This window comes from Bidens hawaiensis, unplaced genomic scaffold (genome assembly GCF_021521415.1).
Source record: "Bidens hawaiensis isolate Kalapana, Puna unplaced genomic scaffold, B.hawaiensis_p1.1 tig00419500_1, whole genome shotgun sequence".
NCBI lineage: Eukaryota > Viridiplantae > Streptophyta > Magnoliopsida > Asterales > Asteraceae > Bidens > Bidens hawaiensis.
In genome coordinates this window covers 191,705-208,476 of record NW_027504882.1, presented here as the reverse complement: position 1 = coordinate 208,476, position 16,772 = coordinate 191,705, and the positions used below count along the sequence as shown (strand labels likewise).

The 16,772-nt window shown below is 35.3% G+C and overlaps 1 protein-coding gene across 1 annotated transcript; it reads right to left on the bottom strand.

The window, feature by feature from the left end:
- Nucleotides 1–2,269: 2,269 nt before the first annotated feature.
- Nucleotides 2,270–2,992, bottom strand: LOC143609159 (uncharacterized). Its single transcript, XM_077083991.1, has one exon. It carries the CDS (start codon nt 2,990–2,992, stop codon nt 2,270–2,272), a length of 723 nt encoding a protein of 240 aa, XP_076940106.1.
- Between the last annotated feature and the right edge of the window lie 13,780 nt (nt 2,993–16,772).

Sequence of the window (16,772 nt, the reverse complement as noted above, 5' to 3'; positions counted from 1 at the left end):
ATTAGACATAGGTATGCATAACTTATGGTTTTACTTAAGGGAGATAGAACACAATCGATGCTGATGGTGCCATGGTGGTAAGTAAAAAAACACCCAAAAAGAGTTAATCAAATTCCTAACATGATAGGGACCTTTAGTGGTGATTTGAATTGTTTTTAGTGTCATCCTTAAATTCCTTATACATCGATAATATTATTCTTCAATATGTTCATCATTTTGTTCAGAAGCCTGAAGGCCCGAAGTAATTCCGGAGTGAGCCCAGAGAGGGGCGGCCCGGTTATCTAAGAAGGGGTGATGGCTCACTATGTGATAATTAGGGTTAATCAGTTTTCTTGTTTGCTAAGTTAGGGCTTTCTATATATAGATTATAACAAAGCATGGTTTAATCTATGAGAGTTATTGTATTAGTTTTTTTGAGTTATATTTTCCAAATATGATAAAAGCTAGTTTTACTTTATATTGAGTGTTCATTATTTTGTTTGTGTTCTTGAGATCGATTCAATCCTTGAAAACCAACACCGTGTATCAAAAGCAAAAGCGATAAATACCTTTTGATTCTCTAGACACGCTTTATCGTGTTTTCAAGTTTTTGCTGTTTGTACAAAACCATTACAACCAGATTAATGTCTTAAAATTCTCATCTTTAATATCGACAACTAAATATAACTAAATTATGCAATAAGAATTTTATCGCATGTGTATACCATTTTGTTCCCCCCCCCCCCCCCCTTTTTTTTCTAGGATGTCTGATCTGGTTTGTTTCAAATCTGTTTTTGTATTCTTAAGTATTTATACTCTTAAACTTTACTAGAATTATATACACGATTTATAATTTTAAATCTAATGAATTATTATAACAACTAGAGATAAACACATCCCTCCCGCGTATCAATCACACACCACACATAACCTCTGCAATCAGACACACATACTATTCACACACGCACAGTGGGCCATTATTCGTGATGACCAAAACCTTTGCAATCCCTAGACTTTTATTTTTGGACAACTCAAGATTTTACTTTTGTAGACTTTTTATAAAATAAATTGTTTGTATTTCATAAACTGTATTAAATAAATGTTCTTATTATGTTACGAAATTAAACTGTACGTAGTAACAACAAAGTTACAGGATTAAACCATTAAATTAAGAAATTTTAACTCCAAATTTAAATTTGAATTATTAAATGTTTAAATTACATCGAAATAGAAGGCAAACGGACAACAAGCTGAGCCGCTACCCCTTTTTGAATTGCAAAACCCAATATTTTAAAAAACTACATTTACTGATCTTTGAGTCATAACATTACTATTACTAGGCATGACCCGCTAAACACGGGTAAGTAACTCCACAACTTCAGGCGCGAGGAAACCAAAAGTGTCAAAAGCAAAAGGAATAAATACATGTTAGTTGTCAAGACACGCTTTCTCATGTTTGGCCATCTTGCCTGAAAGCAGCTTTTAATGAGGCTTGCCCGACTGCGAAACCACTACTCCCTAAGCCCACCAAAGGGGAAACCCCTGTTAAATCCACACACACATGTTTTCCTCCTATCCATCCAAACACCAAAATGTCAGCCGGTCGAAGAGATGATCTTCCCTCCGACGGGTCAGTAAGGAAATTCACAGGTGCTTCTTTGCTAACAGAAATTTTGGCCTGACTGAATATATCAAAGAGCGCATCCCTAAGCAGATCGTATCGGTACTTGAACCCCGGGCGCTCTTTACAGTGCACCGCGATCGCGTGCTCCCCATATGAGTCTAAACACGCCTTACGACAAATAGGACATATCTCATCAACCGGGAAAAGAAACATTTAAATGATTAATACACAAACTCTAAAAAAATGAGAAATCATTATGAACTTTATGAATTAAATTATTGTTTAGTAATTTATATTTTAAAATGTAGGTTATAATAATAATCAAAGTGCAGGATTATTGAATGTTGATACTCAGCAAGAATTTATTAGAATTATGTAAACACTACTTAGGTTTAATATTATTATTGTAATTGTAATTAATGTATGTACTGTATTGTTATTATTATTAATCAGGTTAGTTAAATCGTGGTATGTCTTTTTTTATTCTATTATTTTGTAAATCTCGTTTGAGATATTTGGTATTCTTAGAGAATAAACAAACATGACATTTTTAATGAAAGTTGATCAATGATCTTGAAATTATAATACAGATGCATGATTTCAAAAACATAAATAACATTACATTATTCAAATTCTGATAAAAACATGTCCTTGGGATGCACTTAACTAGCCAAAGTAGGTCTGAGCAGCACCAATAAGACCAACAGGATTTCCGGTAAACACATTCAATAAGATGCCAAGAAGCGCTTCAGCGTGCTTCCTTTTTGGTATCTTCCTCTTCCGCTCCACAATTTTCTGATTCATCTTATCCATATCTTCCGGAAATTGTAGTTTTACGGTTTGAAAAGGATCATTCTTGCCAGTAAAAAATCCATTCGTCCAGTTCTTATTTATGATTTCCTTAACACATGAAACATGATAATTGTAAGTACCACAGGAAGACACATAAGCCCACCCACGAATCTTAGACCAAATATCTTTATTCCCACAGTGCAAACAATTTGAAGTAGCCGCCTTCTGGAGGTGCAACGTAAGACCATTTACAACGTCTAAGGTTTTTTCACCAGGAAGACAAAACGGGTGCAAATGGCGTTTCACAAATGAACACATGCATCTGTAGTGAAACCTTTTGATTTTCTTGCCACATGCATCACATGGGGAATCTATCCCAGGTCCTCCATCACGAAACTTAAGAACACATTTTTTGGAAAATGGGTAGTCGATTGTCGTTTGTGGTTTCCCACATTGTTCGTGGAGAAAGAAGTTGCATCCTTTGCTGCATATGTAACTCAATCCGAAACCTAGTTGATCACATCCCGAACAATAATAAGGGGTGTCAGCGTATTTTAGTTCTAGTTTGTGGGAATGACTAGCAAAACATATCTCCATATTGCTATCCTGTTTTCTGAAAGAATGCAACTTGTAAGTACAATGTAAATGGCATGAATATATAGTTAGTTAATGATATTAGAATACCTTGAAAAGTGTTAACTTGATCAGAACAAGGGATTCCTGCATCTATTGAATCATGGAGATTGAAAATACACCTTAAATAGACCGAGGTTTGTAAGTAATAAATAAATAATAATATAATATTGTTGGTGGCGTGCTCCCTTGTAAACTTTTTGTCCGGAGGTGATAAAAGTAATCCATTGGCTTATTGAATGTAGACTTTTTTAAGTCTATCTTAATTAATAAAATAATATAGAAAGTTTTCAAAATTTCCAAAATTATGGGTGTGTTTATCGAAGGTAATCAAGTGAAGGTTAACGGAAAAAGGAGAATGAATGAATGAATTATTAATATTTCTGTCTTTTATTTTGTTAGTCTATTGGAATAAAATAAATTATTAAATTATGTTGTTTGATATTCAAAAAAAATTAGGAATGAATTAGAAATTATAAGCAATGTTTTTATAACCGGATCGGACACCAAACCGGTCGGGTTACCGGTTCACCGGTCGGACCGGCCAAACTCAAAAAATCTGGAAAAAAATGTTAAATGAAAAAATATATAAAAAAATCCATAATAAACCGACTGAACCGGTCTGGTTTCGCGGTCGGACCGGTGAACCGTTTCAGACCGGCCGATTTTTTGAGAAGCGAGTGAACGACACCGAACCGGACCGGTCGGGTGACCGAATCCTGGTCCGACCGGTCAGGCCGGCCCAAAACACACTTAAGCCCACCAAAATCAAGGGATTTCGGTTTACATAAAATAGCCCAACTAAGCCCAATACTATAAAGCATAAACCACAAAATATAGCCCAAAAATCCCCCTTGGTTTGTTGCTTCACTCATGCGCAAGTATGTCAGCGTCTACTTCCTTGTGTGCACCTGCCTATAAGCCTGACCGAATAATTGATCATATCAAACTTGTATACTCCTTAGTGGCATGTTCATAAAGTGGTTCAGCTGAAATCTGAAATCCGCTAAGGGTCCTGAGATCTCTCTCCCCATACTTCAATAAATCCCTAGGATTAACAAGACGGTATTGACCCATGTTTAGTCTTATGATAACATGTTATAATAATGTTATAATCTGAATTACTTGGGTTCATATATTTGTGGGCCAAAAATGGTCCACTTTGGAATTTCTCAAAATTATATGGTTGGTAGATCTATCAATTCATTTATTAATGCATGTAAAAGACTAGTAATTTGCTATAAAAATATTCTATAGGGTTAATATCACATTTTTGCATGTTTTCCTTCTGTATCAATTAATATATTAATGCCTGTTATACGTCAGACTTGTAATTTGCAATAAAAAATATTCTTTAGGTTAACGACACACCTTGTTACCTTTTTCCAATTTACAGTTAAAATCAAATGAAAACTATTATGCACAAGGACGTTTTAGTCGGAAGCATTTCATATTCGTCAACGTGTCAACTAGTATAGACTTGTTCAAATGTCAACAAAAGACGGCTAATTATGTACTACTTGAAAAAGATAAAAACGCATTCCACAACATGGTTAGGTTATAATAGCAAGTATACTTTTTGTAGGAAGGATAAAGGGTAATCTTGTTCATTGATTTTGAATATGAAGGAAGGATAAGATTAGTTTAGAAGGAAATCAAGTGTGAACACAAGGTAAAGGGTATAAAAGGAATAACACATTTGTTGACTTTCTCTCTCTACATGCAAGACACATGCCAAATTCCCCCATCATTTTAAAACGTCAATAACTTTTTTTCACAACATTTTTATTGAAAAACAAATTCACCATAATAACGAGTGTCTTTTTATCTTTTATATGAGTACCCTATTGTAATATAAAAATTAAAAAAAAATTAGTGGGTTTTTACAAATTGTGTTTTACCGAATTGTGTTTTACAAAATTGTGTTATACAATAGTATATTTCATTGTGTCATACCATTGTGTTTTTATCATTGCGTTTTTTTTCATAGTGTAAATTTTTCCATTGTGTTTTTCTCATTGTGTTTTTAATAGTGTTTTTCATTGTGTTTTTTTAGACTTTTCCGGAGAGGTGGTGGCGGTGGGTGACGGTTGTAGTGGTGGTGGGCGGTGGAGTGGTGGTGGTTGTAGGATATAAGTGAAGATGTAAGTGAGTTTTTGAAATGAATGTAAGTGGGTTTTAATATTTAAGTGTTGACTAAAATACCCTCCTTCCTAGCCTTTTTAGGAAAATCAAACTTCTTATTTGAACCTAACCCTTCCACAATAATTCACAACATGACAGACTATGTCTTTCTCGTTTCATATAGTTTAATGAAGATTTCGCAATTTTTTTTGTTAAAAACATCTTTAAGTTTATGCCAAGTAATAAATTTTGAGAGTGAGAGAATTTTATATTTCTCATTAATTGAACAGAAATTAAATAGCGGAATATATGTATATAAAAGATCAATACTAATTAGGCGATGCATAATACGTATCGTTCATCATTCTTCACCATGCCTCATCGGCTCACCTCATAAACTTTCCATTATTCACCTCATCCACTTAACCTATATTATAGTATTACACATCACTCTCTATTCTTTCAAATTTTAAATACATATTCTTAATACTAGAGAATAAAAATAAAAATAAAAAGCTTTAAAACTTACAAAGCCTTAAAATGTTGGAAACTTATTAATTTGAGAACTTTGATTTTGCTTATTGTGGTTTCTTAAAATTATCAGTTTTAGTCCAATAATTTGTTTTAGGCTTTTAAGATACAATAGTTTCAATTAACTATCAGTTTTAGTTCAACTCATTAACATTATCTATCAACCGTTAGTTAAACAAATTTGAGGGCATTTTTTGTATTTTTCACAAACTTTTAGTCCTAAGAATTTTTCGGTTTCTACTAAATATAAATTTCATACTTTTTGCTATTTTTTAGTATAATGGTTTCTTATATTTATTTATATATAAATATCTACACAATTTTTATTTTTAAAAGAATATATATAATTTGTTCAAAACTAAGGCTTTTATGCAAGTGTATATTTATTTATATTTTAATATTATTATTTTTTTAACCTTTTATCACTGTAATAGTATGTTGATTTTAAAAACATCGTATTTAGTTTTATTTTTAAGTACGATTTTAAGTTAAATTATGTACCATTATTAAACAAACCAAGAGGTCATTCGCATTTTGAGGAGATGATAAGGTGATTAGGATATGAAATTGTCACACCTTGCCATGGGGGGGGGGGGGGGGTTGGCGTTTTATGGACAAATTGGTACCAAGTGTAAGCAGCGGAATATTATTGATAAAAGAAAATACGCTACAACGTTTGCACTAAGTTTTTATGAGAAGGCGTAACTACACAGCTATCTCTTCTCTGACACTGCTGCAATCCCGTGGTAGGTTCTACTAATCTTCTCGGCATCTAATCTTCTTTGTTAATGTTTGGCATACGATAGATCCTTAGGCATTCTCATTACAATGGTAATTCAAATTGCTATCCACATAGTACCTGAATACATGCTAAAAAGTGTCAACTAAAAAGTTGGTGAGTACGTCGGTTTAGCTCCCATACACATAGAATAGTTAATTCATAAAATCGCGTAAGTTTGCGTGTATGTAAGTATAAAGCATGGTGCACATCATAAGCCTCCCCTAGACTTACAACCGAACGAAAACCGTCCCCGATTATTACTCTACCAAGCAATAAGCCAAACGTTTGGGTCATATGCCGCAATGGTCCGTAGACCTCAGTGTGGTTTACCCGATATAAGGTCACTGTGCGTGGGGGTCTCCTAAATAGTACTACCTGTACAAGCCTTAGGCTCACTCCTTGAGTTAATGATTATGTAATTTAAGGTGGGACAAAAACTTGGCAGAAACAGTTGTTGATAAACATCACACCATAAGTAAATCACAGCATGTATTCAGCCCAAAAAGTTTAAGTAAAAAGGGGAGCACGAAACTCACCTCAGTCCTTATGCAATTTGTGAAATGAATGACAACCTATGAGCTTTCAACAACGCTAGACACCATTGAGTAAGCCTAGTATGTATATAACAAACAGTAAGTAATTTATCAACAACGTAACTTTTGTTATTAGTGTTGTCGTTCAATTGAGCTCCTTCGGTATGTTGATGTGTTACGACTTATTGTTGGTCTTTTAACATTTACAATGGGTTTTCCAATATTAACTAACGATAGATAAACACTTCCTTAAATTAATATGTGTTCTAATAACCGTCTTTACCCCTATGTATTAGTCAACTGTATGTGTTGATCGACGCACAGGGTTCTAAACAAATAAAGTTTCCCTTTTAGAATCGCTCACAAATATACGTATTTATTGTATCTATTTCACATAGTTGATCATATAATTCATATATAACAAGCATTACATTACACCACTTTGTCGAGTTTCGACAAAGTTACTATTTTTAGTAAGTTTGGGTTCCTGTTAAGTTTTGGATGTCTAACGACTTCAAACTATCATATCATATCAATATTTGTAAATCCAATGTTTTGTTTTTTTAGCGAAAAACATACCTGGTTTTATAAAAAGAAACTACCATGCCGGTTAGTACCGGTGTTGTCGGTGTTAGACGTAACGACTTATAACAACACTTACACGACCCAAAATATTTATTTTGATGAGTCCATATTTATTATTAGCAAATTATATGCAATATATAATATTATGTGTTCTGGAATTTCCAACAAGTTTCAAGTGGACGGTTTTAGTCCCCGTACTTTGTTTAAGTGGCAAAACGTAACAGCTTTTAAGACTAGTAACTTAACTAAGTTACCAAAAATAAGTTATAATTAAAATATTAGTTATATAATAAATAACTTACTGAAATATATCAATTTTTTTTATAATTTATAAAACTCTTTGTTCGGTTCATGTCGGTTTAGGCATAAACTGCATTTAATTGTCATTTCTTGCAAAATAAGGCAATCTAAGTTAATAAAATAGTATATCTAACTACAGTAAAGTATTTTATGTAAACTTCTGTACGAAAACCTTATTTAATATATTTGTGCTTTCCTACATCTATTTTGTGATTTAATACCCAAATATCACCACAACGCGTATCATTTGGTTTTGAAAACAAATTGTTTATATGTCTTATAAAGGAAACCCTTCAAACAACATATTCAAAGTGATAATAAGTTACCTTAAGTTTTGATTTAAATTCGTAGTTTAAAACAAGGTCCGGTTCTAAGACCGGTCGACCATTTGGTTAAGGTTAACGTTTAAGTAATTATGTTTTATTTAAATTATTTTAAATAAAACCCTTTCTAATTATAATTTTACCTATTAATATTTTTATGTATTAATATATTTAAAATAATGTTGTAACAAATTAGACTGGTAAAATATAAGTTTGTTGGTTTAACTGAAATGGCATTGTAAAACCATATTATCATTATTGCTTTTATACAAGTTTACGACACTTACATCCTAGACATCCCTTTAAATATCGAAGAATTTTTTTGATGATCATCAGATGCGAGACTTTCGGACCGGACTGATGTCGGGCACACAAGCACGTTGTGTACATGATGTCTTTCCTTGAAGCGATTGAGTACATGAGAGAGCCAATCATGGATCGGTATAACGTTTGATCAACCTTCTCCCTTTTGAGATCGGGACCAATCCCATGATTCAACGGAAGCAGAGTGTTGATTGCCGACGAATCAGACATGTTGAACTTCACTAGGATGTCGTTGACATACTTCGTCTAGTGAATGAAGATACCATCTGGTAAGTGTTCCACCTGAAGCCCTAGGAAGAACTTCATTTCTGCCATTGCACCCATCTCAAACTTTTTCTTCATAAGAACCTCGAATTCTTTGCACAGAACATCATTTGTGGGCCCAAAGATGATATCATCCACATATACTTGCACGATCAGTAGATGTCCAGCTGGTTTTTTAGTGAAGAGTGTACACTCAACGGTTCCTCGAGTAAAGCCTTTGTCCAACAGGTGTTGGGACAACGTTCATACCAAGCTCTCGGGGCTTGATGTAGTCCGTATAAAGCTTTATCGAGCAAGTACACTTTGTCTTTGGGAATTGGATCGACAAACCCCGATGGTTGTCCCACATAAACTTCTTCACTAAGTCTCCCGTTGAGAAAAGGAGACTTGGCGTCCAACTTGTAAACTTCGAAGCCCATCCAGGATGCAAAGGCTTGAAAAATCCAAATAGCTTCCTGTCTTGCAACTGGTACATAAACCTAATTGTAATCAATTCCCTCGCGTTGGTTAAATCCATTAACGACCAACCGAGCTTTGTTTCGTACTGTTATGACATTTTCATCACGCTTGCATTTGACTACCCATTTGGTGTTAATGTGTTTCTTCTTCTCGCGTAATTCCACAAGATTCCAAACTCCCAGCTTCTCGAACTGCTGCAACTCTTCTTCAATTGCATTAACCCATCTTTCTTCAGTTAACGCCTCTTCATAACTCTTCGGTTCTATTTGAGAGATGAAACATTTAAATGAGAATTGGTTTTGCAGTGGTGACACTTTCAAGTAGAACACCTGAGGCTTTGATCGATTTGACTCCTTGTTTGAACCCCATTTTCAAGTCACCAATTATATTTTCCTCTGGATGGTATGACATGTTGCAATGAATGACAGTAATGGAAACTATCACCTCTTGTTGAAGATTTGTCATGTTATCTTCAACATTCATTTCACTGGAACTTGAAGTGGCAACTTGAATAAGGTACTCAATGACATCTTCATGAGTTTCACCGTCATCGTCAAATAAAGGAGTAGTCTCAGGTATGGAATCGTGTTAAATGGGTTCTTGAACTTCTTCTTGAGAATCTTGAAATAATGGGGTAGCAGATGAAGTAGGAATGCCAACTTGATATTCAAAAAGCTATTGTCGAAATAATGTTGAAACAGCTTCATCAGATGCATCCTCCTCTGAGGTTGTCATAGTCGAACATCTAAGCATCACCTGGCTTCTGAGTTGGAGTTGTTTGATTTTGTTTACAAACTTTTCATCGATTTCATATTCATTTTATAATAAATCAATACTAGATATATCTTGGTCTTGGGTTGTTTGATTTTGTTTACAAACTTTTCATCCATTTCATATTCACTTGATAATAAATCAATACTAGATATATCACTTGAATCATCTGAAATGGATATCCTTTTCTCATCACAACTAGCTGGACTTGCTGTTGCATTTAAACCAGTTGGTTTTGCCACCCAGTTCTGCACAGATGACTTTTTCTTTATGTAAAAAGTTTTATTTTTAACATTTGAGCTTTCACCAACCTCAAATTTACTTTTTTACTTTGTCATCACTCAAAACAGTATTTCTCTTTAAGATCTTAACAGGCTCAGATGTTGGAAAAACTTTCTTTTTATCATCAACCTGATCTTTCACAGGTTTCATAGTAACAAACTTCTGAGGATGAACATGACCGTGCTTCATACAATTAGGGCATGCGTAGAATACATGTCCTACCATATTTAAGTTAAAACATCTTCTCTGGTAAACAAACTTGTTTACTAGAGGCATTTAAGCATGTTCACGTTTAGCTTTTTTCTTGAAAACTACTTGATTAATATTTTTGAATTCTTTTGGTTTGTTAACTCCATGGTTTTTCCTTTTGTAGTAAAAACGTGTTTTGGAAAAACAAATGGATAAACCTCATTTACAACAGATTTAACTTCAACAGTTTTTTCTTTCTCGTTTAAAACATTTTAAGCCATTGTGACACCAATCTCACTCTCACACTATGAACTATTGACAGACTTTGTAAAATTTACATCAATAGATTCAGGTAAACACGTTTTGGATTCATTAAATGAAGTAGATAGTTCCACGTTCAACGCTTCTCGAAACCCTTGGGTTTCTTTGGAACATAAGAGCTCTGTAAGTCCCATGACAGGATCTTTCAATGTGATATCAATTATCTCATCGATTAGGCGGAAGCTAATCAACAAGTCTATTCTATAACAGCAACACAAAGACAAAAAACACGATGAACACGCTTCAAAACACACGTATATTAATACGTCGGGTGCTTAAACCCTTAACAACCTTACACGGCGATCGACCAACTTAGACGAACAACCCTACAATGAGTTACATACAACGTGTATATAGACTATCAACCTAGGCCCAAAACACACTTAAGCCCACCAAAATCAAGGGATTTCGGTTTACATAAAATAGCCCAACTAAGCCCAATACTATAAAGCATAAACCACAAAATATAGCCCAACAATCCCCCTTGGTTTGTTGCTTCACTCATGCGCAAGTATGTCAGCGTCTACTTCCTTGTGTGCACCTGCCTATAAGCCTGACCGAATAATTGATCATATCAAACTTGTATACTCCTTAGTGGCATGTTCATAAAGTGGTTCAGCTGAAATCTGAAATCCGCTAAGGGTCCTGAGATCTCTCTCCCCATACTTCAATAAATCCCTAGGATTAACAAGACGGTATTGACCCATGTTTAGTCTTATGATAACCGTAGCCGTTTCACCGTCATACGTCCAAAACTTCATTCCATCAAGAGCTCCCTCAAGAAAGCTCTTGGTGATCAGAATTGACTTCACTTTATCTGCCGGCGGCCACATCACATTTACCATTGTCTTGTTGGTGCGAGGGTCACGAACACCCTGTGCTTTCTTGAGAAATGATTCAGTAGTAGGCATGTCTGGAAATCCACGTTCCACCTGAGAGCTTAAATAAATCCAAAACTTTTGGGCCCTCGGCTCATTGTTCGGATTGTGGAAGGGAGCATGAATCAAGTTAGTTAGATCAACCTTCGTACAAGATCCAAAATTCTTTATTTTCTTGTAATACTCGATGCTACGCGATTTTCGTTTGACCCACCACATTTCCTTGTCTACATCATATCCCCATGAAAGAACCCCAGAACGATCACCGTATTTATCAAAAACACCCTTTTGTAGTTCCACCACGAATTTCTCAGGGTGATCAGATGTTACAACATTCTGATTTGAATTTCTTCTGATTAACATCTTCCTCATCAATTGTTCCTTCTGTTCATCCGTCTTTGGTGGAGCAGTAATGTATTTCTCCATTTCCATCACAAATGTATCAATATTTGAAGTAGGACGCTTGTCATGGTCAATATCAGCAGCACATCTAAACTTATCTCAAAACTTTTGAATCAGATTTTGTTGGAGGTCTAAATACATCGCAGTGAGACCACCCATGCTAGCTTGAAGTTCTTGAATCTTTGATTCTTTATCTACATGGCTATATTCAAGCTCTTTAATGTGAATATCCTTCACCACCGAGTCTTGTTCAAGCTTAAAGACTCGGTGTTGCAATGCCTGAATATCAACAGGTTCAGCCTCTAGAGTAATCCCCTTGCCCTTGTCTCGTAAGAACTTGTCTTGCATGGCCAAAATATGAGCTACCTTATCATCTGTACTTGAGCTTTCTTGACCAGTCGGGTTAGACGATCCCGATGGCTCATTTGTGGACTTAATAAATGCCTCAAAGTCAAACTCATGTGTAATGTCTTCAATAATTGGTTCTTGAGTTTGATGAGCAGCATTAAACCGTTCCTAAGCAGTTTGAGCTTCAACAGTAACAGTCTCAGTAATAGTTGGTTGAATGGTTGGTGTCACATCAACGGCCAGCACACCCGGTATTGGATCTCTCCTTTGCCTTTTTTCGTGGAATGAGATCGGTGGCTGGCTCTTCTTCAAGCTCCTCTTCAACATGTGTCTCAGTGACTGATTAAGGAGGCTTCAATGAAGTCGAATGGAGCATGTCCTTGAACGCTTCAAAATCTTTAATTTGTTCAAAAATAGGTACTGACTGTTGTACCAGGTGTTCAGTCTTCATAGGTTGTGAAGGAGGGCTGTCAGAATCATCATCATCAGACAGTGTTTCAAAGGCGGCAACAAACCTTTGAGCAGGAACCATGTGTTCCTCAGCAACAGCTGCACCAGCAGCATCAATATTTATCTCAGTCTCAGAAAATCTTCCAAATTTCACCAACGGATGAAGACCTCGATAAACCACTTTGGCTCCTTTCCTTGATTGTTTCATTAAGCCAAAGGTGTTTGGTCCCAGCGCCTTCATGTCGAGCGTTTCTACAGATTTGATGAGGTCAGGATAATGAGAATCAAAAATCATTTGTAGATACCTCGGGTACACCAGAAACATTTCCTTCTTCTTCCCTTTGAGATTGCTCATCATCTCATCGGACACATACTTAGAATAGTTATAGTCCCAATCCATGATCAGAGCAACCACAACCAACATCTGAGTGAGGCTAATCTCATAAGAACCCCCTTTTCGTCTTGATATGGATGTGAAGAATGTGTGAATCAAGAATCTCCAGTACGGGTGAAAGAGCTTCTTCATGGCTGGAGGATAAACTCCTTTATAGTTCATTATTCTCACAATCGTAGCAACATCGTCAGTTGATAACTCTGTAGGGTAATGAGATTGATCCCAAAAACGTAGTACTTCACGGATTATTACCTCAGAGATAATGACAGGCCTTTTCTAGATCCTTGATTAAATTATAGCTGTTCCCCCGACACCTCTTGGATTAATGGTAGCATACATCCATAAATCATTCACCATTTTCTTACATATGACATTATTTTCCCGCAGGGCATGGGAAAATCCTGCAGGTGTTCAGCACAACCTTGAACTCCTTATGTGTAAGAAGAGGATCAACCAAACATCTAGCAACATTATGAGAGTCAACAAACTTCAAGGGTGCTTGATCAGCCATGTCTGCAACAAACGAGTCAAATTAGTGATGCATCATGTGGAATGTATATAACTTGTGGATTGGACACGTTGACCATGTAACCGGAACCGAAAACATAATTATAAACATCATGATCTTCACTAAAACTTGTTTAATTTAATAATTTAGAGGTGTTTTTGGTTCAATGAATGAGCTTTAGATTCCATCCGTGAGTCTTCGGTCACTATTTGGAGTTTTCAAAAAAATTAGGAGTTTTCGGTCCAATTTAAAGTTATCGGTCCAGAGAATTTCAGAAACACCGAGAAAAGCGAGTTCTCGGTTGACCAAACGGATTCTCGGTCAAATTTTGACCGAGGACACAATTGAACCAACAGATCTCTGGTTTGACCAAGGGTATTAGATCAACCATCACCGAAAACCCTTGAATTTCACCATCTTCATCTTGTCAAACTCCCCAATCACCATTGATGAACAACCTGCAACTTCATGAAAAACTCATAACACAATCAATCAACCCTAATCGTTCAATGCGAACATCTAGACGAGTAACATCTCACACTTCGATCATTCCAAAACAACCCCAATGGTTTTGCAACCATAATCCGAAAAACCGATTTGATTAAGTTTTATTAGCTTTAATGCTTGACGAAAAAAAGATGTGAATGTTGATTAAGCAATTTGGAATTTTCGGGTGTTTGGGAACGAGAATGTTAAGAATTTTGCAGATTTTTTTAAAGAGATATTCAATAAACCACCAAAATCTTCCTTTTAAACTTCTGAGATATACCCATCTGGGCCGAGAATCCAGATGGGCTGAGAACAGACATTTAGGCTAAATGGACCAAGCCGAGATCATGAATTTTGAACACGTTGGGACATACAGAGTGGCCCAAGAACAAGATTTGCAACCGTCAAATTTCATGGGCTGAAAACAATCCCGATTCATGTGAAAAGTGATTTCTTAAAGAAATTTGTTTCGACACGAGTAATCATGAGGTAAAAACTAAAAAATTAAAAATAAAATAAAATTAGAATAACAAGAAAAACTAAGCTAAAACAAAAATGATTTACCTATCTTGCCTTCAGTAGATTTAACATATTTTGGGATCAAATTTCAGTTGTTTTAAAACAAGCAACCTTTTTAAGAAAAGATCCGAACATGAGAAGATACTTTCAGAATGATTAATTTTCAGCATTATTGTGACATAGTAAAAGGTTGATAGTAGGTAATTAGAGACTTAGCATGATTTTCATTGCGCTAGTGATATGCTTAGATTTAATTAGGCATAAAGGTTATATGGACATCACTTATAGACCTATGATGCCCCTTATCTCTTTTCAAAGCGTATTTGGCTTTCCCTAGATTACCCCAATTTGGCTCCAACCCCCTAGTGCTTGATCAAAAGAATTTTTCTATACAAAAATAATTTTAAGCTCTAAGGTTGAACGTTGGACTTACATGACATCCGGACTTACAAGGCTTACATTCAGGGTGTTTAGGACTTATTTGTGTGCCCCACCCCTGTAGTTCCCTGGTGCCTCTTTAAGCCTTTAAAACAAATTTAAATTACAATAATTTTCATATATATGTACAACAATTTTTATACTAATATTGAAATATAATATTTTGGCGATCAAGACACTAACGGGCTCGTGTATGACTGGGTAATTGCTTTTCTGCCTATCATTCGGAGAGATGTATCTAGGGACATGGAAACATCTTCAAAATGAATCTCCACAATAAGTTTAGCAGATTTAGTTTATATCACTTCAAACTTTTACTTGTCCTGGAAAGGTGCCATACGCATCAATGATTGATCAAAAGCCTTTTCAGCTTAATAACTTCACACGTTAGGCACACATAATCAATTTTATCTATCATTTTTCAAAGGTTGGATCCATTTTCTTTTGAAAATATTTTAAGCTTCTAAAAAGCTTTTAGCTGAATAATAATATCACTTCCCAGATGATAACTTAGAAGACAATTTAGATTCAATCACCCCAGTTACTTTCAGTCTTCAGGTAAATGACTTTCCTATATGTCTACACGTAGACAATAGGACCAAAAATATATTAATACATGTCTTTCAAACTTAGGCAACTGACATAATTTTCAGTGAAAGAACCTGAAATCAGATAGTTAAACCAAAAAACTTATATATTTTTTATATTCAGTCACTCCAGTCACTTTCAGTCCTTAGGTTAACGGCTATCCCATACATCAAAGATTGACAACGGGACCAAACATAAAGATATGTCCCTTGACTTGAGTAATCGTCATATTTTAAGCGACAGAACAAAACAGATTTTTTTAATCAAAAACACACACACACACACACACACACACACACACACACACTCTTTTTGTATTTTTTTCTTTTTCTCCCCCTAAATTTGTACAGAAATTATGATAGACCCAGAAAAAAATTTATGTACAAAATTTAACCTTAAAAATACTCATTCATCAAAATGCATCATCTTAAAAAACCCTACAAGCACATTAAACCTTGCTGTTCCGACCGGTTTAGTAAATAAGCCAGCCACATTATTATCAGTGTGGACCTGTTCAAGATGAATTAACTTCCGGTTGTAACAGTCACGAATGAAATGACTTTTGATATCAATGTGCTTAGTTTTAGAGTGTTGAACTAGGATTTTGACAATGGCAATGGCAACATCATTATCACAGAAAATAGGAGTGTCAAGAAATTCCTAACCGTAATCCAGCAATTGATGTTGTATCCAGATGACATGTGAACAGCAGGAAAAAGTAGCAACTTACTCAGCCTCAGCAGTGGACGTGGACACCGTTTGTTGTTTCTTGCATTCCCATGAAATGAGTCGATCCCCCAAGAATTGACATCCAGCAGACGTAGATTTCCTGTCATAATTGCTGTCAGCAAAAGCATACAGATCAAATTTTGAGTTTTTGGGATACCAAAGAACTAGCTTCGGTTGCCCTTTCAGATATCTAAAGATACATTTAACAGCAATT